The sequence below is a fragment of the Glandiceps talaboti genome, chromosome 21 (assembly GCF_964340395.1).
Source record: "Glandiceps talaboti chromosome 21, keGlaTala1.1, whole genome shotgun sequence".
NCBI lineage: Eukaryota > Metazoa > Hemichordata > Enteropneusta > Spengelidae > Glandiceps > Glandiceps talaboti.
This window is the reverse complement of record NC_135569.1, coordinates 5985993-6010287: the sequence shown is the minus strand read 5'-3', so window position 1 is coordinate 6010287 and position 24295 is coordinate 5985993. Positions and strand designations below refer to the sequence as shown.

General features: G+C 36.0%; 1 protein-coding gene across 1 annotated transcript; it reads left to right on the top strand.

The window, feature by feature from the left end:
- The first annotated feature begins 1871 nt into the window (after window positions 1-1871).
- On the top strand, window positions 1872-2405 carry LOC144451654 (sperm-specific protein PHI-2B/PHI-3-like). Its single transcript, XM_078142547.1, has one exon. The coding sequence runs from the start codon at window positions 1872-1874 to the stop codon at window positions 2403-2405; it is 534 nt and encodes a 177-aa protein (XP_077998673.1).
- Window positions 2406-24295: the final 21890 nt, after the last annotated feature.

Sequence of the window (24295 nt, the reverse complement as noted above, 5' to 3'; positions counted from 1 at the left end):
GTATTGCCCACGGTATTGCTATCTCATCCAGTGTGACACTGATTTAATGATTATGTAATACGTCGTACACACGTGTGTCGTACTATTATTATACACAATTTGGCGGTAAATTACGCACGTCAATGTTTTCAGTAAAATGTAAACCTTGGAGTAAGGTATATAGCGAACCGCTTGTTTTCATGGCATCTAACTATGCATCTGTTTGTCTGTTTGTCTGTCTGTCTGTCTGTCTGTCTGTCTGTCTGTGTATGTATGTATGTATGTATGTATGTATGTATGTATGTATGTATGTATGTATGTATGTATGTGTGTGTGTGTATGTATGTATGTATGTATGTATGTATGTATGTATGTATACACGTATGTACTGTGTGTGTGTGTGTGTGTGTGTGTGTGTGTGTGTGTGTGCGTGCGTGCGTGCTTGCGTGCATGTATGTATGTCTCTCTCTCTCCGCCGGGGTGTGTCTAACAGGTACATTTAAATGTATGCTAACGATGCATTTAAAAATCTATATTTATTAGGGTTCATTAGGGTACTTGTAATAGGCCGGGCTATTTGACATTGTTTTACACGTAACAAGAATTTACTGTTTCCTATGTACTCATTATAAAGGACAGCAATTCGAAAACCTAGAATCTGCCCCCCCCCCTTTTCCGTGAGATTCCTCAACTACCTTTATTTTGGAAAATCGTTCCCTGGTAAAGGAGTAATCCTCGATTACAGTAATCTTTGTCAGTATTTTAATATTCAAAGTCTTCAATCTCGTAGGAAATTGCTGGATGCAGTCTTTTTATATAAATGCTTAAATGGCTCTTTTAACTCAATGTATATTGTTGGCAATGTTTCGTTTCATGTGCCATCCAGGAATCTCCGTTCCCACTACGCATTTAAAATGGCACGTTTTAATTCTACTCAAAGGAAAAACTCGTTTTTACCTAGGACCTTCAATTTTATCAACACCTTGCAAAACACTGACATACATTTTCAAGTCTCAGTACTTTTAGAAAAGATGTTCTAAATGAAATAGTTGATTTGTGAATTTAACGCAATTTCGGTAATTTAATTTATTTTATTTCAATGTTTACTAGTTTTGTAAATATTGTATGTATTTTAGTCTTTCCAATTTCAGAGTGTCTGTAAATGGAGTAATCCTGTAGACATCTCAAATAAATAAATAAATAAATAAATAAATAAATAAATAAATAAATAAATAAATAAATAAATAAATAAATAAATAAATAAATAAATAAATAAATAAATAAATAAATAAAAAGATCCAATGATCCCCACACAAGTGGGCTCTGGGTCAACATTTGACGGTATTGCGTTCCCCCCCGTCCCGGGTAAACGCGCTTCAATCACCGCAAAATTACACAAAATGTACATATACCCATTTTAAAGATTTGTTTGAACTATCTAAGCATAATTTTAAAACACAAGAAAAACGATTTTATATGTTCAGTTAACGTAAGAAACGAACTTGTGAATGTCCATGAAGCACAATTTAATCCACGCTGTTCTTCTTCTGTACATGTCAGAAATAAAGCGAACTCTCGCTCTAAAATAGCTCAAACGACCACAATAACTTGCACACATTTAGTTTAAATATCATTCTAACTGACTGTAACATTACATTTGATTTTGAGGCTGATTTTCTCGAGAAAATACTACAAGAGTGAAGTGAAGAAACACAAATGTGGTGGGGAAATGGTCAACTCGAGTCTCTCGGTGTGAGTTTCACACCATTGTCTTCTCCGACGTTCGCAAAGGGTAGATAAAGGACGCTCTTTCACAGCGAAGTGGCATTCTTGTAGTGATCAATCTACAGTGACTACAAAGCGACTTCTACTATAACGTCTATATTTTCAACATGGCATCTGCTCCAGTAAAGAAGACCAAGGCTGCCCCTACTCATCCCAAGACATTGGATATGGTGGTAGAAGCTATCAAGGCACTCAAAGACAAGAAGGGTAGTTCCGTCCAAGCTATCAAAGGTTATATTCTGTCACACTATCCTACCGTCAGTCCTTCTCATCTCACGTCTAGTCTCCGCCGTGCTATCAAAGCTGGTACGGAGTCTGGTAAACTCGTCCGTCCTACAGGATCCACTGCCACTGGCGTAACAGGTCGTCTCCGGGTCGGTAAGCTTCCAGAGAAACCCAAGAAGAAACCAGCAAAGAAAGCTGCTCCCAAAAAGAAACCAGTCAAGAAAGCGAAAGACAAGAAAACGCCAAAGAAAGTAAAGAAGACACCCAAGAAATCAGCAAAGAAAGCTGGTGAGAAGAAAAAGACTCCAAAGAAGGTAGTAAAGGCTAAGAAACCAAAGAAAACTCCTACCAAGAAGGCAGCCACCAAGAAAGCACCCACAAAGGCTGCCAAACCAAAGAAGGTTGCGAAAAAATAATTTTCCCGACCTCTTTTCGTCAAACCCAAACCAAACGGCCCTTTTCAGGGCCACTACATCCTCCGAAAGAGTATACCTACCAGTCCAATACGAATATTCTTTTCCAGGTCAACTCATCGATCACCCACTAAATTATGTCGATATGCTGCCGATGCTATTTGTAGTCGACCGTTTCACAATCAATGTTACACTTGTACTTGGGATCTACTACGGATCCTTACGGATTTACATGTTATAATGATCTCAGGTATTTTTAGAAAGTGCGTTAATCAGTTGCTTTAGTCTTCAGTATGACGAGAGAATTACGTACGTACAATGTGTTTCGAACACTACGTTGCCAAAACTTATCAGAGGCTATTAGCCTCTGATAAGTTTTGGCAACGTAGTGTTAAAGGCACACATACTAGACTGCGCCTTCTTATACTTGGTAGGTATAAACGGTATAATTTCCAGGGTTTTACGTTCTTTCTTGAGTATAATATTTTTATTTGATATTTGTACCGTGGATGAACGCTTAGTCAAGTCTCCAGATTTTTTAAATTATTTGTTGATTGACTGCTTGTCATCACTGGGAAACGTTTTAAAGAAGAAGACATTTGCAAGTAAAAATATAATTATGGATAGTGGGCTATCAAAATTTTCAATATGATCATTTTGCGTGGGCGGGGGGCGAACACGTTTTGGTCTATGCATACGAAGACGAAACTCTCCTTTCTTGGTAGAAATTTAACATTTGGAAAGCAAAAATAATATTTATTAATTGCGTGCGTTTAATTTATTGAAATATAGCTATGTCAATGATTTAGTGGAAATGAAGCACTGGATGTGAAATACACAGTATTCGAGTGGGATTGCCATGACGCCATGTTCACTACGCCAGTCCATTCTACTTCTTGTCTAGTTCCTATAGTATCGTTACGATTTATACCTTCACTCACCACAGTCTGGTCAACCAGACTAAGCCATTCGGGCCACTACAATGTTACATATTCGGTGTCAGCACTGTAATGTCATCTCGTCATTTATGTTCATACACCACTAATAGTCCAATAGTCTCTGGAGTTTTTCCTAGACGATCATAACAACAAGTACACACACCTACAATACTTGTGTGAAAGACGAGTTTGTTTCATGTACGTTTGGGCATATTCTCTACGACCTCTCGCTAGCACGGCATTCCATCCACAGCAATGAGAGCGCTGGTGTAAACGTGAAGACGCATTCGGGAAGACGCATTCTCACGTGACTTGGAGGTTGAGTTTATAGTAAAATGAGCGAAGTAACCAATGACAACTTCCTGTTATTACATGCGATGTTCAACCTTTCCCAAACAGGGGATTTAGCTAGATGTTTTGTCAATTTTACTATACGTGGAGAAAGTGATGATAGAAACCAAGCCCACACGTATAGTTCCTCAACTATCTATGGCCAATGCGTTTATTCTGACTGTTTACACTTAAAAGGTGGTATTAAAAGTAAACAGTCCCTGGAGTAACTAGTAGAGACAAAAAACGGGAACTACACATTCACCATCTTGATATGATCATGACCTGCTTTTTTTCCACCTTACAGTTACATGTGGCGTTGCTATGGTTTCATGTGGACTCGTGGGCGTTTAACTACACTGTTGTAGTTGTAGTTACGAAGCGTTCAACGAAATCGTGTTTAGTCATGATTATCGCTCTCGTCTTGAAGTGTTTCTGAGAAAATGAAATATATCCGTTTGTAACACGCTTGAGAATAGAAAACACAGTACGAGTCTATTGACGTTACACTACAGTAACCATTGGTAGCTGTACCATGGGGGGGGGGGGGGGGGGCAGGTGACGTTGGAATTCTTCTGATAATAATTCTTCTTACGTATTTGAGAAAAAATGATAATAAAATCTCGAAAATCGTGAAGTCTCGCGAGAAATAGTGGGCGCTTTTCACCTACCGTACTATAATTTCGTTTTTTTTGTTCTTTATCGGCAATCTCGTGAGACCGTCCCTACAAGTCACACCCTTCACGAGGCTGATATTCTGACAGGCACCAGTCCCCCTGGAGAATTAAAACTCCTAATCTTCAACTGTTTGGAGTTTTAAACTTTTTTTTGTAAAGGACATGTCCCCAACTCCCCCAGTTACTAGAAGTCTCCCCTCGGGGCTCTGTGCGTTCACCCGACTGTTTCGAAATCACTCACTCAGATCACACAAAAGAACACACGAATCTTGTGTTAAAAATCGTCTACTTTTAAACCCACTTTCTACCATCTGCTCTTTGCCCGAACACGTGTTTGGCTTATAGTAAACTATGCAGGCCTTGAGAAATTCTATTATATTTAGATATAACTTTACAGTTTTCAAGTCGTAACTCCCAATTCCTATTTATACTATTACTGCAACTGGGATTTCCAGTCACAATTATTCGGCCATATTGATGCTGTGAAGGTAATGTTAATGTATGGAGACCGTGTTATTGACCTCACGTGAAGGTATTATTAATCTATGAAGACCATGTTATTGACCTCATGTGAAGTAATATTAATATATGAAGACCATGTTATTGACCTCATGTGAGGTAATATTAATATATAAAGACCATGTTATTGACCTCATGTGAAGTAATATTAATATATGAAGACCATGTTATTGACCTCATGTGAAGTAATATTAATATATGAAGACCATGTTATTGACCTCATGTGAGGTAATATTAATATATAAAGACCATGTTATTGACCTCATGTGAGGTAATATTAATATATAAAGACCATGTTATTGACCTCATGTGAAGTAATATTAATATATGAAGACCATGTTATTGACCTCATGTGAAGTAATATTAATATATGAAGACCATGTTATTGACCTCATGTGAGGTAATATTAATATATAAAGACCATGTTATTGACCTCATGTGAGGTAATATTAATATATAAAGACCATGTTATTGACCTCATCATTAGGGAATTTTCAGACGCAAAGTCGACCCATGTTTTGGGATATTTTTTTCCTGAAAAGGTACCCATATGGGCGGCACCCCCGTATACCTTTCTATGGCAACCCCCGGGGTGTTGGGTTTCGACACTGATACGGTAGAATGTTATTACAATAATCACACTTTAGTTCTACAAACTGAGTGGGTTTCCCGTACTCATTCTTAGGAGTCAATATTTTTCCGCCTTGGCGCACAGATCACCAGCAATGGGGGCGGGGCGTGAGCTGTAGGTTAGGGATATTATCGTAATCGCGACCGCTTTTTTTCAAATGGTAATACCTCAAAAATAACCCTTACAGGTAGTGAAATCTCAATTTTGATGCTCTATTCTTTGCATTTCATGTAAAGGTTTAGTTTATACGTAGGCTGTTAGAAAATTACCTTTACTAGGAATGCGTAAATGTTACGTATCATGTTTCGCAGAAGACGTAGGCAGTAGAGAAAGACCTTTAGATTTTTGTAAAACGTAAAGAGAAAGTTATTTTCTCTGCAATTTTTAGACGTCTATGCAATTCGTAACGTAACCTATATTTTTTCGAAAACTGAACAGTTAATATACCTTCTTACGTTCTTATGTATGTATGTATGTATGTATGTATGTATGTATGTATGTATGTATTTAGAAAATGTTCGGGTTTTGACCTGGCATTTTTGTGTCTCGCCAATTTTTCCTTTGAAAAAGAATATTTATTCGAAACGTCGGATTTAACAGCTATATATACAGACTGGTTTATTAGTTCCTTATGCATTTCTATGTATGTATGTATGTATGTGTGTGTGTGTGTGTGTGTGTGTGTGTGTGTGTGTGTGTAAATAAAAACAAATAAAAAAAGTTTATACAAAAAACAAAGTTACAAACAAACATACGGTACGACCAAAAAATAAGGAGAGTGATAACACATATAGCTAAAATGATGTTGGCTTTGTGTTTCACTCATGCAACATGACATTTATTGAACAACCTCAGACAACTTCTAATGCAAAAGAAACACAGTGGGGATGTAGAAGTGGTCAAGTTGGTATGTTGATTATCAGTTAGAAAATACAGTAACACAATTGCAGCCATTAAAATCATCAAGTCCATGTGCCATATTTTCATTAGAAGGTTGTTTTTACAGCACTGTGAAAGAATAGCAATGCTTATCAGTGTTCAATGTGATTGGGCAAAGGATCCTGCTGTGTTAGTCTTAAGTTGAAATATGTCTATCTTTGTGTCAAAAACGTCGTCCCTTGAGTGAAACACCAAGCCTACATCATTTTAGCTATAAGTTGGCCATTTGTTCATTTCTTGTGAATGTGTAACTATATAATAGCATCAGTGACTAACTGTTGAAAGTAACATATGGCATTGTAAAGGGAGACAGTCTGCTATATCGTATTGAGTTTATTGGTTATTTACATATGAAACAAGTTTAAAAGCGTTCAGACCTCATTGGCCCATGTAGTATGGATATGTCGCCACATAATGACTATAATGATTGAAAATATTGTATGGGACAATATACAATTAAATTACAATGCAGTCTCTGACTGTATTGATTTTTATGGTTACTTTTAAATTTCGTATGTCAAACAAAGGATAACACATAAAACGTTCAGACCCATCGGTCATGTCCCTTTAATGGGTTACTATACGTGTCGCAACGTAATGATACAGTGACTAACTACTGAAAAATAACATATGGCATTGTAAACGGACCCAGCCTGTAACTGTATTTGCTCTGGTGGCCACTTTCCTATACGAAACAATGATAACACATAAAAGCGTCCAGATCTCATTGGCCTATGTAGTATGAATATGTCGCCACGTAATCACATAAATTACTAATTACTTCAAAAGTAAGCAAGAGATGCAGGAACAAAAAATCAGAAGGGATGCTTGTGTTTGTGTTTTGCAGGGGATGTCTGTCTCTTGGGCATAGTGGCTTTATATATTGTAATACAATTGTTACATGTGTCTGTCTCTTGCAGTGTATTTCATATACACTGTGCTCCAATTGCTGCGTGTGTCTGTCTCTTGTAGAGGATGATTTATATACATTGTACAGTAATGCAGTTATTGCATGTGGCTGTCTCTTGCAGGGTAATTCATAATTATACACTGTGATCGAATTGTTACGTGTGTCTGTTTCTTGCAGAAGATGATTTATATACATTGTAATACAACTGTTGCAAGTATCTGTCTCTTGCATAGTGGCTTTATATATTGTAATACAATTGTTACATGTGTCTGTCTCTTGCAGTGTGAATAATAATATTGTGATCCAATTGTTGCATTTGTCTGTCTCTTGCCGAGGGTGATTTATATACATTGTAATATAATTGTTGCAAGACGTCTCTTGAATAGTAGCTTTATATATATTGTAATACAATTGTTACACGTGTCTGTCTCTAATAGTGTATTTCATATACACTGTGCTCCAATTGCTGTGTGTGTCTGTCTCTTGTAGAGGATGATTTATATACATTGTACAGTAATGCAGTTGTTGCATGTGGCTGTCTTTTGCAGTGTAATTCTTAATTATACACTATAATGATCTAATTGCTACGTGTGTCTGTCTCTTGTAGAGGGTGATTCCATTGTAATACAATTGTTACATGTGTCTGTATCTTGCAGAGGATGATTTATATACATTGCAATACTCCGATGGAGTAGTTTGTCATTCATATAAAAAAAGTCATGGAAATCCCTACTCTGTACAATCAAATGTTATAGAGTGTCATGTGATAATTGTAACGTCATAGAAGGCATGCGTTGATATTAAAATTGTACTACAGCGAATTTCACAAGAGCGTTCGGCTTTTCTGTTTGATACAACCACGCAGAAACCAATAAGAAAGTACATATGCCACACCTTAAGATAGCAAGAGTGAATGAGTACAGTTTCTTGCTACATTTTGTCTAAGTGAAATGAACTACACATGCCAACATACAGACATCAAATGAACACCGCAAAGGACATTTTACACGCTCTTCATCTACGGGTGTTTGATACTAAGCGTGTACCATTCTGCTATTATAATTCGCAAACGGGTCTAATTCACAGACACTGTGACTTTGAAGGTCAAGGTCAAACTGACTTCAAGCTTTGATGTGAAAAATGTTGTATGTTAGAGCTATAGAAAAATTTGTCCAAAATAATCTCAAGATATTATTAATTTTAGAATCTGAGAATGAATACCTGGCCTTTTAATGCCAGGGATTCAATCCCAGGTTCTAAAATTAGTGTTATCTTATTAATAGGGCGATAAGGATCACATAGGATAATTCTCAAGTTTTGTTCAGGACCAACCCTTTCTATAATACCGGCAGACTTTTGACATAATCTACACTGATCTAGACTGGGCTTGGGATAGTGTTGTTTTCAAAGTAACACTGTTGCAATATTATAATTTAATGATATATCACAGAAACATAGTGACGGTGTCGTGCGTCTTATTTTGGTGGCTAACACTGGCCCTTGTTGAAAATAATAATAATAATAAACCGAATTTATAATGCGCATGTTCTCCGAAGAGCTCCAGGCGCAGACACAGAACTACTAACAAAATGAAAGGATACAGAGAAATAATTTGAAAACATGGAAGGATGTAGAGACAACTTAAAGGGACCCACTAATCTTGGTTTATACTTCCCTGGCCTTAATTTGTACTGCATGTTGAACAGGTATCCACCATGACACTGAACTCTTAATAAATATTCCGATGACGTAATTTATTATACGTCGAGGAAACTCCTGCTCTAATGATAATCAACTGTTCCAACAATGTCAGAAAAAAACGTAACGTCATAGAAGGAATGCATTGAAATCGCCCTTATAGGGCCTTCTAATGTATCATTTAATCCAGGTATGATTACTTATTAAACAGTACGTTGAATAAACAGTTTAGGCCTAAAAAAATGTTCGGTTCCGATTACCCAACCCCACCTACTTTTTCACTGCCGACCTTAAACTTTTTTTTTTTACGTATTCGAGGAAAAAAAATAAAATCGCGAAAATTGTGAAGTCTCGCAAGAAATTGTGGATGCGGAAACTGACATCAACTTAAAAAGGCAATATGAAACTGTTCTTCCAATCTGTAATGGCTGTACATCTGATGAGAAGAAACCAATAACACAGAGACATATGGAAAACAACGGAAAACATAACTACCTGAACTAGACACTCACACTATATGTATGTATATATATATATATATATATATATATATATATATATATATATATATATATATATATATATATATACATATATATATACATATATACATATATATATTATATATATATATATATATCAACCCCATCTATTCTGAAATTGAGTGCAATTGGAACCGCATCATTTTTAAGGCCTTATACCGTTTGCTTGTGCCACATTACGGAACCCAGTAACATTTTCACAAGGGTCTGTGTGTTTTCAAAATGATAAACAAGTATACCTGTTCTTGATATCGATAACTTACAATAAAATTAACGAGGCGGAAAAAAGTCAACTTTTATTCAAAGTTCACCGGGGTAAGCTTTACACGGAAGTGAATGATGCAAGTAATTAAAAAAACGGTTGTTCAAAAACAATATGCAATATTTTTAATGACGTTGAAACGACCAGTGAACCTATGCATATTGCAATGAGACGGATAATATAAGTGTTATTTTATCTCCAACCGATTCACTTTGTTGCGATTGACCGTAAGTATCACACAATCGGAAGGATTAGACCCATGAATGTGCCATGCCCGCCGACAGCTTTACCTTCACTAGTAACGCCGACCCCTAGTGAAACATCAGGCGCACTACACACTACCGCGAATTCGAAAGAGAATAAACATTTTGTCAACACAGAACTATTATTACAGAGTGTCCAGTCGTTGAACAAACAAGATGACAAATAATGCGAAAATATAGTACATTATCTGCGCGACTGAATACTTCGCGGTCTGTCTGTTCTGCCCGACCTCGTAAAGTTGACAGTATTGAGCACCGAGTCACCCGGGGTATCCACTTTCGGTATCTCATGGCGCATCCTACCTTGCTGTGGAACGCACACCATATCTCTCACATCTTGATGTTTTGCTACATTGTCGTCCGGTCCCCTGTTCAACTTCGACCTATAGATGTATTTATTTCACTGACAAACCGAGTGGGTAGACTGAACGCCGATGTAAGCACGATCGGTGTACAAAAAATGCGTGATGTTCGCTACACTTGCACGTAGGCCATTGCACTCCTCGATTTGTACACCTTTTTAAAAAAATACTCTGTTCCGGTAAAATTTCCGCCTACAAATCCCCGGCCGAGTCATGCACTGGGGTCATACACCTCGTCAAAATCGCACATTTCTTGTCTTCCTTATACATCCGGTAAAATTGACCAAACTCCTGTCTACACACTGCAATCGTGGGCATAAATCAATAAGTGTTCTCGACGACCTCCACGCCGGTCAAATATTCAACACGCCGGTGTATACCGTTCACGTTGATGGTTCATATACCCACCGATTCTGTTCGTAATTTTGTAACGGTTAAGCGGGCATCTTTATAGTGTTGTTATACAAGAGACAGTTTTTGCATGCTCTGTGGTGAAACCATCCGTCTTTTAAATGTTACGTAACAGAGCGAAAACAAGTAATTCATGCAAAGCGAATATAAAAAAGTTCGATCGTAGCCGCTGATGAGGGTCACATGCGTGTCGAAGAATGATTCTAAGTGCAACCTTGGTCATGACGAATAAGTAAAAAGACATTTGCTATATCACCCATGTCGGGTTTCGGAATCATAAAATATGGCAGGAATACCTTTTTTCTTGAATTATTGATTCCCTTTTTTATATTTTTCTTTCTTCTGATTCTTAATATCGCATTGCCACTTCAAAATATACTTTCAACACCACAAAACCCGACAGAATGGTTAACATGGATAGCAACCGCCGAATATACACAATCCCCGTTCATATTTCTGTAGGAATTTATGTTCTCGGCGAACATATTTTTCTTTGCTGTATTTTTGAAAATACATTATTTTTTTCCTACCAGAAGGGTTGATTTCCCGAGAAGATTCTTTAATTTGAGCTTCTGATAAGAAAGAGTCCACAATGCATTTCGCGACGACTCCCTTTTCTGACGCCATCTTGGATCCATTGGTGCCAGAAGAATACATTTTACACCGGGATTTCTTCAAAATTATCCTGTCTAAGGTAATATCTGTGTTCTAATTTTAGTAGAATTTTGTGAGTCTTTATTTTATCTTGCCGATTGGTTGACGATTGTTTGTCTACATAGCGCAGTCTAAAATATTTTCCACTGAAACTGTATCGTGAATGCGTGGCCTTTTCCGCCGACCCCGTGCGGTGTTAAAAAATGCCGTCCACGAAACAATGACGAAGAGCAACCAAACTTTCTATCGCATGGTTGCGAATATTTCGAACTTGTATGAGGTAGATTCATAAATATTTTTCTTGGTCCTTAATGGGTGGATATTAGACTTACTATATGCCAGAAATAGTGTTATTTTGTGGGATGGTACGTGCGAAAACTGAAAAAGATGTGCGAGAATCGACCGAGAAAATAAAAACAGCAAGGATCGCGTACACATTTACATGCGTCATACTAGTGACGACACGGTTTGTTGTTTGAGAGGGCGGTGCACGTTTTAGGCAAAATATATTCTGTAAATTTGGAAATATTATAGTTGATGTTAGATTTGTGAGCAAATATTTATGGATTTTAGGAACCGGGAAAAGTGTAATACGACAAAAAAACGGAAATTTCACTCGGAAAGGGAGAAGCTCAAAGTGCGGCGGCCTACATTCTGCAGATAGCAGATGCTGTCCTCTTGTCGACATGCATGTATTTTTATACGCGACAATAAACATGTAATTAGAGTACGTGGCAGTCCAATACCTATCACATTTAGTATTATTGAACCCCTAACAATAGCACAAAGAAAGCAGGGGGGAGAAAGTCGCGAAATTCTACCGCATGAACGGGGAAGTTCGGCACAGCGTGAATCAGCCATGTTTTTCGTTCGTTTTCCCCAAGGTCACGTTGCGTTGCGTACGTGCGTGGTTTACCTTTTGTAACACACTTTGTCTCAAGGTTCAACTTTGGTGAATTTAAGACGCGATTCGATAAATGTAAGGTATTGCAGTTATTTGCGAGTTCTTGAACTTGATGTTACCCATTTCTCAGTGTTTGGAGATGGTGTTACATATGAAATCGACAGCCTTAAGGTGGTTATGTAACATATTGCATATACGTTTTTGGAAAAAAGCTCTGTACATATGGGACGATGAGTACCAGTTAGAAATCGTAAGAACTTTGTGAGAATTTTGTATGTTATTAAATCTGATACTTTTTTTTTGCATTTGAAATGTTGAAATTGTGCAGATTGTCTGTAATTTAATGTTAACTTTATATAAAAAATAATGATAATGAAGATTTTAAAAATTTTATTCCCAAGAAAAAAAAATGAAATTGATGTGAAAGAGTGGTAAAAGAGTTGCTTGTTTGTCCATAGCTTACCCTTATGAATATCTTTCATTAACTCTTTCAAGAAATGCAAATAGTAGAAATATATACACCTTGAACTTTAAATACTTTTCTGCAACTTGATTGGTTCCCATGGATTGAAGTTTTGCATGTTGAGTATGGTGCATTGCGTGTATGCATAAAAATGGTTGCCAAAGAAATACATATTTGGGGTATATTTTCATATCTTCCATGCATTTAAGAAATATGCAAAAAATTGTCTTTTGTCATCTTTTGTGGTAATTTTAAAGTTTACATGGCAATTTTTTTCAAAGAAAATTGTGTATTTCATTCTTGAAATACTATAAATTCATCGGTATACATGAAAAAACTTTTGTTAATGCTAAAACTTCCATCATGATACAGTGTACATGAGCACGGAAGGGGTGAATTTGATAGTGGCAATAGTCAAACATCCTATACACAGTGTACATGAGATTGGAGGGGGTGACGGCAGAAATTGGAATGCTTTAAGGGCATACTTAATGTAGTGGTGCTCATGTTTCTGTGACTTTCAACAGTAGGAGATGATATTTGAGTCAGACAACTATTAAACTTGTTGAGCTTCATTTTCAGGGTTGTATGCAGGCTTTTGCAAAGTAATTAATTAACTTCCACCCTCTGATTCATGAAAACAATATAAGTTAATTATCTTAGCAGTGGTTTCTTTGTTATGCAGTTTTCCACAACGTTATTATTTCCTGGGGTGAAAGTAGAACATATTGTGAACTGGTAATTGTGAACTATCTGATTATAAACTGTATGTAGAGAGAGACAAGAATATACCCTATTGAGAAGGTCGGGAGTAAGATCCTACTGGTGGGGGAAGGGAGTACTCCCAAAAACGTTCAGATTGTGGAGGAGGGTGGGGTGTGACCCAAGCTTGAAATATAGGCCATCACAAACAGACCCCTATTGTGTGTAGAGAAAGATAAGAATGCACCCTATGCTAATGAGGTCATGATGAGGGGGTAAGATGTGGGGTGGGGTACTCTCCAAAATGTTTGGATTGGGGAGGGGGATGTGACCCAAGCTCAAAATGTAGGGATTTCTAGTCTCAGACAGACCCCTAGTTTTCTAACATATGAAGATGTTTCCCATAATATTGCCTCGGTGGTTAGGGGATTTTCAGATGAAACGTTCACCATATTAGGGCTTTTTCGTGAAAAAGTGACACACTCGTATACCTTTCTATAGGAGTACCCCCGCTGAAAACAAGGTGATTATTGTTTGAATAATTTTAGGAGATTACTCGTAAGTTTTTTTTCATGTTCAGATTATTCTGTAAGTTTTCAGTTTATTTGTTCAAATGAAAAAGTTTCACGTTTGCTAGTATGTTGTGTTTGTTAAGGTTGGTATGTAGGTCAAATCTACCCACATTCCCCAGGTATTTCCTAACGCCTAATAATAAAAATTGTGTGGTTCCTGTTACACTCAATTTTAGAATAGGTGGGGTAGGTAGATTTATTTTATTTATTTTACTTTAGTTTATTTTTTTTCTGTGTGAGTGTCTAAGTTCAGGTTTTCCATTGTTTTCCAAATGGTATCTGTGTTGTTTATTTCTTCCTATCAGATGTACAGCCATTACAGATTGGAAGAACAGTTTTAGAGTGTCTCCTTAAGTTGATGGCAGTTTCTGCATCCACTATTTCTTGTGAAGCTTCACAATTTTTGCGATTTTATTTTTTTTTCTCATACATAAAAAAAGTTTAGGATTGGAAGTGAAAAACTAGGTGGGGTCGGGTAACTGGAACCAATTATTTTTTTAGGCCTAATCAGAATGCTGCCATAATATGTGGAACTTTACTAGCTTTCCCTCTCAGTTTGAGGTTCTCAACACTTGTAGCAAAACACTGCAAGGAGTAGAAAGTGAACAGATGTAGGTATTAGATCCATAATAGTGAACATATTGTGTACTGTCACACTGTGAAACACAATGATTTGCCTTTTAGTGAAGTTGCACAAGCAGAGTTTATACAACTGCTGACATCAGACTGTCGACAAACGGAATCTGTTACAAACTCCAGGAAAGTAAACAACTAAATTGGATTAGTAACACTTGGCACAGCATGTTGTAACAGCAGAGACTTGTGTTACTCACCATGGTTTGATAAGAACAGTTTTTTCGGTCTGTTTATGTGTGCATGAAATACCAAGGGAACTGGAAATTTGTTTTTGAGTGGCCATAAAACTGTTACTATCAAATGAGGGAATGTAATACAAGACTGTACTTCCAACATGCTGTGCCAAGTATTATTAGTCCAATTCAGTTATTTACTTTCTCTGTAACAGGTTCTGTTTGTCCATTATCTGATGTCAGACAGTTGTATTGTGTACTGTTACACAGACAATACATGGTGAAACACAATGATTTGCCTTTTATTAAAGTTTCACAAACTGAGTTTATAAGCTTTTTGCTTAGGTGAATAAGTTGCGAAAAAAAGTTGATTTGCTATGCTAGTGTAATGATAATGGCGATGCCTACTTTCTATGACACTACAATTTGTGTTCCGACGTTCTTAGAGCTGTTGATTGCATAGTAGGAGTTCCTGTATATTTATTATATGTATAAATTATGTCATCACATCATTATAAGCTATATCCTAATACCAGATTTGAGTTTAGTCCATTGCATGTAGTACCGGTAGATATATAAAATAGTGATTTCATTATTTTATATCTTTCTCTCATCAATATTTCAAGTTTTTGATAACGAAATGAGGAGGGAAAATGCTGTAGTTGCTGTAGAGTAGTGATGTAATAATGTACATTTTGTTGTTGTTGATGTTTTTTTGGTCTAATAAAGAAGGCGAACATTTATGCTTGAACAATGCAGTAGTAACAAAATAATGATGCAATGATATATATATCTTTTTTTTGACAACAACAACAACAACAACAACAACAACAATAACAATAACAATTCAGATTTTGTTTGTCTAATTAAGAATGCAAATGTTTTTGCATGTATCACAGATTAACCATATCGGTTTCCCTAAGGTTTTTAAATCACTTTCATTGTATATGGGCTGGAGGCCATGTAAAGCAATAAACATATTATTATAGGTCCCTAAGGTTATAAGGTTCTCAGTAATAGAATTGGGGAAATATAAGGGTAAAACTGGCATAGTTTACTGTGAACTATAAGTTTGGTAGGAAACCCTGGTAAATTGACTAGGGAACTTGGGTAGATTTTACCTACTTACCATACATGACATTAACACTGGTAGGAAACCCTGGTAAATTGACTAGGGAACTTGGGTAGATTTTACCTACTTACCATACATGACATTAACACTGGTAGGAAACCCTGGTAAATTGACTAGGGAACTTGGGTAGATTTTACCCACTTACCATACATGACATTAACACTGGTAGGAAACCCTGGTAAATTGACTAGGGAACTTGGGTAGATTTTACCCACTTACCATACATGACATTAACACTGGTAGGAAACCCTGGTAAATTGACTAGGGAACTCGGGTAGATTTTACCTACTTACCATACATGACATTAACACTGGTAGGAAACCCTGGTAAATTGACTAGGGAACTCGGGTAGATTTTACCTACTTACCATACATGACATTAACACTGGTAGGAAACCCTGGTAAATTGACTAGGGAACTCAGGTAGATTTTACCTACTTACCATACATGACATTAACACTTGTAGGAAACCCTGGTAAATTGACTAGGGAACTCAGGTAGATTTTACCTACTTACCATACATGACATTAACACTGGTAGGAAACCCTGGTAAATTGACTAGGGAACTCAGGTAGATTTTACCTACTTACCATACATGACAATAACACTTGTAGGAAACCCTGGTAAATTGACTAGGGAACTCAGATAGATTTACCTGCTACTACACTTAACAAAAATACTGATAGGAAACCCTGATCAAATGAGTAGTGAACTCATGTAGATTTACCTACTTACCACACTTAAATTAATAAAAACAGTTTTTTGGGAACCCTGATAAAATGACTAGTGAACTCAGGTAGATTTTACCTGCTTACTGATGATAACAAATACATTGAAACAGATATTTCATGTTTGTAATCCTGTCGTAATATATTCTTTCCCTTTAGATTCATAGAATCAATTCTATTATTGAGTACTTTTTGTACATATTTTGTGTATGTGTAGAAAACTGCTCCTTCAGTTCGACAAGTACTGAAGTAGGGATTGCAACATGAACAATTATTCAGTTAACAACCTATTTAGCATGCTTGTTCTAATCCTTGTGTTTAAGTTAGTGAGAGGGTGATATTTCAGGGAGGAAAATGTAGCTTCCTGTTTGTATAAAATGAAGGTTATAGATCAGGTATTATAAATTAGGTGTCACTTTAGAAAGGGCATTGTTATGTAGAAAAGGGTATCTTGTTAGTATTTGTTAAGCTCTGGACAATATAAGTAAAAATCCAGCTTAAAAAATGAAGGCAATGAGTTCTGTAATAGCTGTACATCTGATGAGAAGAAACCAGTAACAGAGACCATATGGAATATAACAGAAAATCATAACTCCCTAGACACTCACACATGAAAAAAATCTACCTACTCCACCTATTCTAAAATTGAATGTAATCAGAACCACACAATATTTTTTGGGGTTCTTATGAATTTATGTATTGTTAAAAAATTACAGTAGAGAAATGTAAATATAGTGAAAAGGGAAGTAGTGTAATATTTTGATTTTATGATTTAGGGAAAAAGTTACCAAATTATGCATTTATGTACAGGTAAAATTTATAGCAGGGAATGATTGAAAATATGAAATAGTGTGATGTTTCAGTCATAATATGGAGTAAGAATGGTGGGTTTGAGCCTCATCACTGCCATATGTTTCTAAATTTGCTAAAGTCCTTGGGCGAGATTTGAACCACGGATTGTGCCTTAGTCAGTCCACTGTATAATTGGGGACATGGTAGAGTAGAGGTTGAAATGTGAATGTTTTAATCATATGTGCACTAATAGTGGTAGTCTGTAAGGTATGATGTGATGGTGTGCCCTCACATATTGTTCAACCCCTCTCAAGGGAGAGGAGGCCGATGAGGGCGGAGTGACATGATGGTGTGCCCTCACACATTACTCAACCCCTCTCACGGGAGAGAGGAGCCCTCTCACTGGAGAAAGGAGAGAGGAGGTTGATGAGGGCAGAGTGACATGATGTAACTTACAGTCTGTAATAGTGACTGCAATGGATTGTATGTTACAAGGGAGTTGAGGAAGTTTATACGGCCGTTATGTCATTATAGATCCGTGCTAGGTGTGATACTAAGTAATTGTAAAACAGTTTGAGCGCAGAATGGGAAAACGCGAAATAAAAACTAACATGATAAATTTATTATTAGTCAACTACATCATAACCATAGTAATTTGTAAGAAGTTATCAAAATATAAATTTATGTATTGTTAAGATTTATAGCAGAGAAATGTACACATGAAAGTATGAAACAGCATAACATATTAGTCATGAAGGTTTAGTTTAGAAGAAAAGTTATGAATTATGAATTTATGTACTGGTAAAATTACAAGAGAGATGTGTTACTATAGTGAGATAATGTAATGTTTTGTGCACAAGTTAGGATTGTATTATTTTGGAGAAAAAAGGTACCAAATTATTATGAATATATGTATAGTTAATTTTTTAGCAGAGACGTACAATGTATATCAGTGAATATATGAAATACATGTAGTGTAATATTCTGGTCATGGAATAAAAGTTACCAGATCTTGAATTTATTTGCAGTTAAAAACCACCAGCAGACAGCTGTGTAATACTGAGAAAGTGAAATGAAAATGGTTAGTAAAGATATAAAAATGTTCAGTAACCACATGTTATGATTTTATTATTGGTTCAGAGAAAGTATTAAATCATGAATGTACAGTATTTATTTAATACTTTTTCTGTTCTGAACAAAAAGCTGAAGGATTCGTATCAAAATATCATGAAATGTGATTTTAGTTTACTTGTAATTAAATCAATAATTTGCTTCCTAGGTTCATAAATGTAATACTAGTACAAAAGTGGGGAGTGCTCAAAATTGGAAAATTGGTACTGTTCTTCCCCCTCCCCTCCTCTCCTCCTCTTACCCCCATTGGTCACCTTGACATTCTTGTTAAGTCATTGTCATACAGAGTAGTTACTGAATTGATACACATCAGCATGGTCCTCACAATCACTGTCAAATATATTATGTAAATAGTAATCATAAGTTAGTTATGTAATGACTTACACTTTGCATTAGAATGTCATTCATACACACACACACACACACACACACACACACACACACACACACACACACACACACACACACACACACACACACACACACATGTACGTACGTACGTACGTACGTACGTACGTACGTGTATAGATACATACATGTGTTTTTGCTAAGGGTGGTAAATAGGTAAAGTGTACTGGGGTTCCCATATCATTTTACCTGGTTTCCCCAACAAAATAACCATAGACTCTGAGGAAACACTTCCATATTTACCTCTTCTCCCTTTCTATTACTAGGGTTCCAACCTTAGCAAAAACGGTGATATATGTAATATACACATGTATTATGTTGCAAATTTATCAGACAGATTTTACAGAATGGTGATTCACTTACCAAGTCATCTACTTAATGTAATACTAATTATGTAATGACTTGTGTACTTTGCGATGTGCACTGAGAATGTCATATACAGTTATATTGTGCTGTAGGTGGTGTATCCAGTAGATTTGACAGGGTTTCACTTAACTGAGTTTACCTACTTGGAAATATACCTAATGACTTATGTTTTGCAATGTACAATGAACAAGTCATATGCTAATGGAATGATGTACATTTTGAAATGTGCAATGAAATCCAAATAGTAGATGATGTTGTTTGTTGATATATCCAACAGATTTGAGAGAATTGATATCTCACTTACTGAGCTCACCTACTTATGTTATAATACAATGACGTAATGACTTATGCTTTGCAGTGTATAATTATAATGTCATATTCTGTATATTGTGCTATAGCTTTTTCCAGTAGATTTGACAGTCACTGTGATTCACTTTCTAGGTTCCCCTACTTTATAATTATATAATTATTTACCTTTAAGATTGCACTGGTCTGCGTGCATACTATTACTAGAGGTATTTGCCTTGCAGTGCAATACTGAAAACATACTTGTATACCTGCATGCAAGTGAAGACACAATCATTCGTTCTACATGAAAGCACTTGATTGCATAGTGTCATTTTCACGAAAATATGTTGTTTCACTGAGATAAACATGTTATAATAACAGAACCACATGCTGCATGAGTCTCAGTGTGGATATTTGGGGGGGGGGCACACATGCTTGTAGTGGTTTTTACTGCACTTTCACTCACTAAATACCCTGAGTATGCCACACTTGCATGTCATGAGGTTATGTAATGACTTAAGAAATGTACACTTAGAATGTTATATACTTCATATTGTACTACAGGTGTATCTGATAGATTTCGACGTTTTGGTATGTTACAAGAATTGGTGTACATCGGTGACATCAAATTGGCTCAGTGCATGGACACACTGCTCACTAAGTAGTACATATAGTGTTAGGACCACCAAATTTTACAGGTAAAACAGTGAGGGATCGCGGAACGACTGTGTATCATACACATTTTAAGTTCCCTAAGAACAATTTAGAGATAAGAAACAGGCTTCCCACAGACCACTCATTACAAATATAAACAACACCACATTCCTGCCGACAAGCAGGCACTGTATGTGTACACACATATCACTTGTAACTTTGAATCAATACCCATGTATTTGTCAAAATCTGAGCCTGTATTAAATGCAATAACTTTCAATAGCTTGTTTGTTCCAAGGATGAAGTGTGTGTCTATTTTACTTGTAATGTTGGGCAAAATGATAAACATTCTTTTGAGTCAACGCATATGTAGTAATATGTAATAAATATGACTATTTCCAGATACAAATACTACAAATCAGTAAAAAGTGAATAATGACATAAATAAATCAATGGGAAAGCGATCAGAAAATAGTTGTCTGTCAACTAAGGCTGAACCAAAGGAGCCTATAAATGGGACTAGTTCCAGTTGGTTATCTGATAAATAAATAAATAAATAAATAAATAAACTCTGTAGTGAATGAAATCTGAATAGGGCTTATATAGATGTCCTCACACAGACTGATGGTTAGATTACAATGTGTTCAAGCTCCGCTAGCTGTAACTGGAGTAGTATTTTTGATCAGACAGCCAAGAATACATTCACCGGGGTGACCAGGATTCAGAAATTTGCATAGTCCATAAGTTTGACATTGTGTCTTCATCTTTATGGGGAGCCTGTAAGGCTACAAGCTAGCTCAAGGAGATTTTACATACCGAGTACTGCCCCTAGGTGCGATACCAGTGGTCAGCTTGGGTAGAAGTGTGTGGCCAGTGCTAGAAACACCAGGCCCCAGTAAAGAACCACTTTGACCAAAACCAATACCCCATTTTAGACCATTACAGGTTTTTAAAAGATGAAAGTTTCGACCTAAATACATTTTCCTTAGGAGGCAACGTTTTGGGACAATTAATGGTAATATGATTTGATAAAAGGATAATGGTCCACATTTTAGACCAAACAAAATCGAAAATATAATGCAAAGTGACCCTGTTTTAGACTTTTCAGCTCAAAAAACAGTCCATTTTAGAGCAAAGGGCTAGAAAATGCACCCCAGGGGTAGCACATATGCATATATTCAAATAAGGGGAGTAGCACCCCTGGGATACTGCCCTCAATAAAACTACTGGTTGGGAAACCTGGGAAACTTCGTAAAATTTATATTGATATGCTCAAAACATTTTGTTAACAAACATGCTGACTAAGCATTATTTGAACATGCATTTGTAAACACAACACCCCTCAAGTTTCTTTCTCGATATTGGAACCTTTGAAATAGGAGAGTAACAGATTGTCTGATTCTAGCCCCTATATTTTTCAAATATAATATACAATGTAGAAGCCAAATTATTACCTTTTGAACAGAAAATATGGATTATATATACCCTGGTTGTTCTGATGTCACAACAACCACTGTGTATGTCCCAGATTCAGAGGTGCTCAAAACATGTGTCGGAATGTTTCAAATTGCCATTATTTTTCCCAATATTCAGGAAATTATGTTTGAGAACTTTGAGGTAGTATACATGTAATTGTATAATTTCCTGATATTTTCTTCATAAAACCAGAAGTGTGAGCTAATGGTTTGTCACTGCTCGTCTAGCAATTTGCAGTGACAAGGCCCCTTAAGTCATTCGTATTTTCCTTGGCTGAATGAAGAAAATATTAGGGAATATCTAGTATTCTATTATTGCTCAAAACACATTGTGATAAAAGTGCATACTCAGCAGTATTTCCACACCTATCATCTCACACTCAAAGGGGTTGGCGAATGCACGAGGGCGCCCTGTCACAACGTACCGTACAAGCTAGTAGAAGGTATTAAAACCATTTTGTGAATTTCTTCATTAACAGTTCAAATTATATTAAATGATGTGGAAACATCCATGTATCCCATTTTCCTCTCAAGTTATTGCAATAGTCTTGCAGTACAGTCTTATAGAAATCACTTTCTAAGAAATTTTGTTAGTCTAGTTGAAGTACTATTTTCTTTAATTTGGCGAAAAAAACAAGGCTAGAAATCATTCCAAAGAGGACTGACACTGTCAAAGAAAGTTTTGAATCCTGCCAAAATATGAAAAAATGTCAAAGAAGTTCAGAGAAATATGAAACTTAGAATTATTCCTAGCAACTATGTGTTATTGATAAAACAGTGACATGCTCTTCAGTAATTTCCACATATACGAATAATTTCAAGAAGAGCTGTCTCCTCCAAAAGTTTCTATTTTGAATGCATGTGAAATTTGAAATATGTCTGTTATGTCATGGAATTTATGAGGGAAATTATTGTGAGGAAGCAAGACACTGTACAGGTCAACCATGTACAATTATGTAAGTTATTCTGAACATTTGAAAGAGGAAGGAATTCTCATATAAATCATAGAGGAAAAACATAGTTGTATACATATACATATACATATACATATACATATACATATACATATACATATACATATACATATACATACACATATACATATACATATACATATACATATACATATATACATATACATATACATATACATATACATACACATATACATATACATATACATATACATATACATACACATACACATACACATACACATATACATATACCTACCTACAATCTAGGCAAGATTACATGTCCCTGTGTTCCATGCTAGCTTGGTGGTCAGCCCCTCCTTAACGAGATGACAACAACTATTATGTCTCGAAATAATAATTAATAATTAAATAATAATAATAATTGTAATGATACTTTGTTGCATATTTGTACAATGAAATTTGGAGTGGTTCTGCAAAATTCAGGAACTATAACGTTTTGAACAAGATTGCTAGTGTAGTACTATTTTAAACAATACATATGGACTCAACTGTACTAGCTCCACAATATAAATTGCCCAAATATTCAGGGAAGTATTCTATAAATTTGATTGGGAGACATTGATGAGACAGATAGCTAAGTCCCTGGACTAGATTTGACTGAATGTTGTGAGACATGGCTATCTCATTTGGCAATGTCAATGAAGACATGACAATGCGGCGACAGATAGCCAAGATTTATGGCCAGTTCTGTTGTGGTAATATGAGAAAGTGAACAGAAAATGATGTATAAATACATATTAAGTTTGTATAAGATAACGTGTAGTGTACAATTCTATGTAGAGTTGACTTGGTATTCCCTCAATAACAGTGATGACTAATTTACATATCAAAAGAAGTATTGTCAATCAACTTTGTATTGTCTATAATAAACAATGTAATGGAACAATAGGATGGAAAAACTAGTGCTCTAATAAAACCCTGGAGAACCCTGATCGTGAAAAAACTTTATATGTTCTGGTAATAGGCGTTTCGTTTTCAATACTCCGCATTATTTTGATTGAAAGTGGATTATGATTCTATTGAATTTTATATTACTTTACTTTGAATTTCTCCTTTATTAAAAGAATGACGAGAAAAGAAGTTTTGTCAAAATGATACGAAAATAAATAGGATACTGTAAGCATATTTATTTTGGTGCATGGAAAAATGTTGTGGACTGACAATTTAGGATGTGTCAGATTCACTTTGATTTGGCAGGAAATTCAAGGTGAATATAGACAATGTGTAATTATTTCATTTGGTCATTTGGTTGGTCTGCAGTATTCAGTACAACAGTTGTTGACACCTTTCACAACAACTGAATATAGAGATATGATAACTTCTGAAGTGGGTTAGC

Coding starts and splice junctions, on each gene's coding strand:
- LOC144451654 (XM_078142547.1), top strand. CDS start 1,872: ATGGCATCTGCTCCAGTAAAGAAGACCAAGGCTGCCCCTACTCATCCC.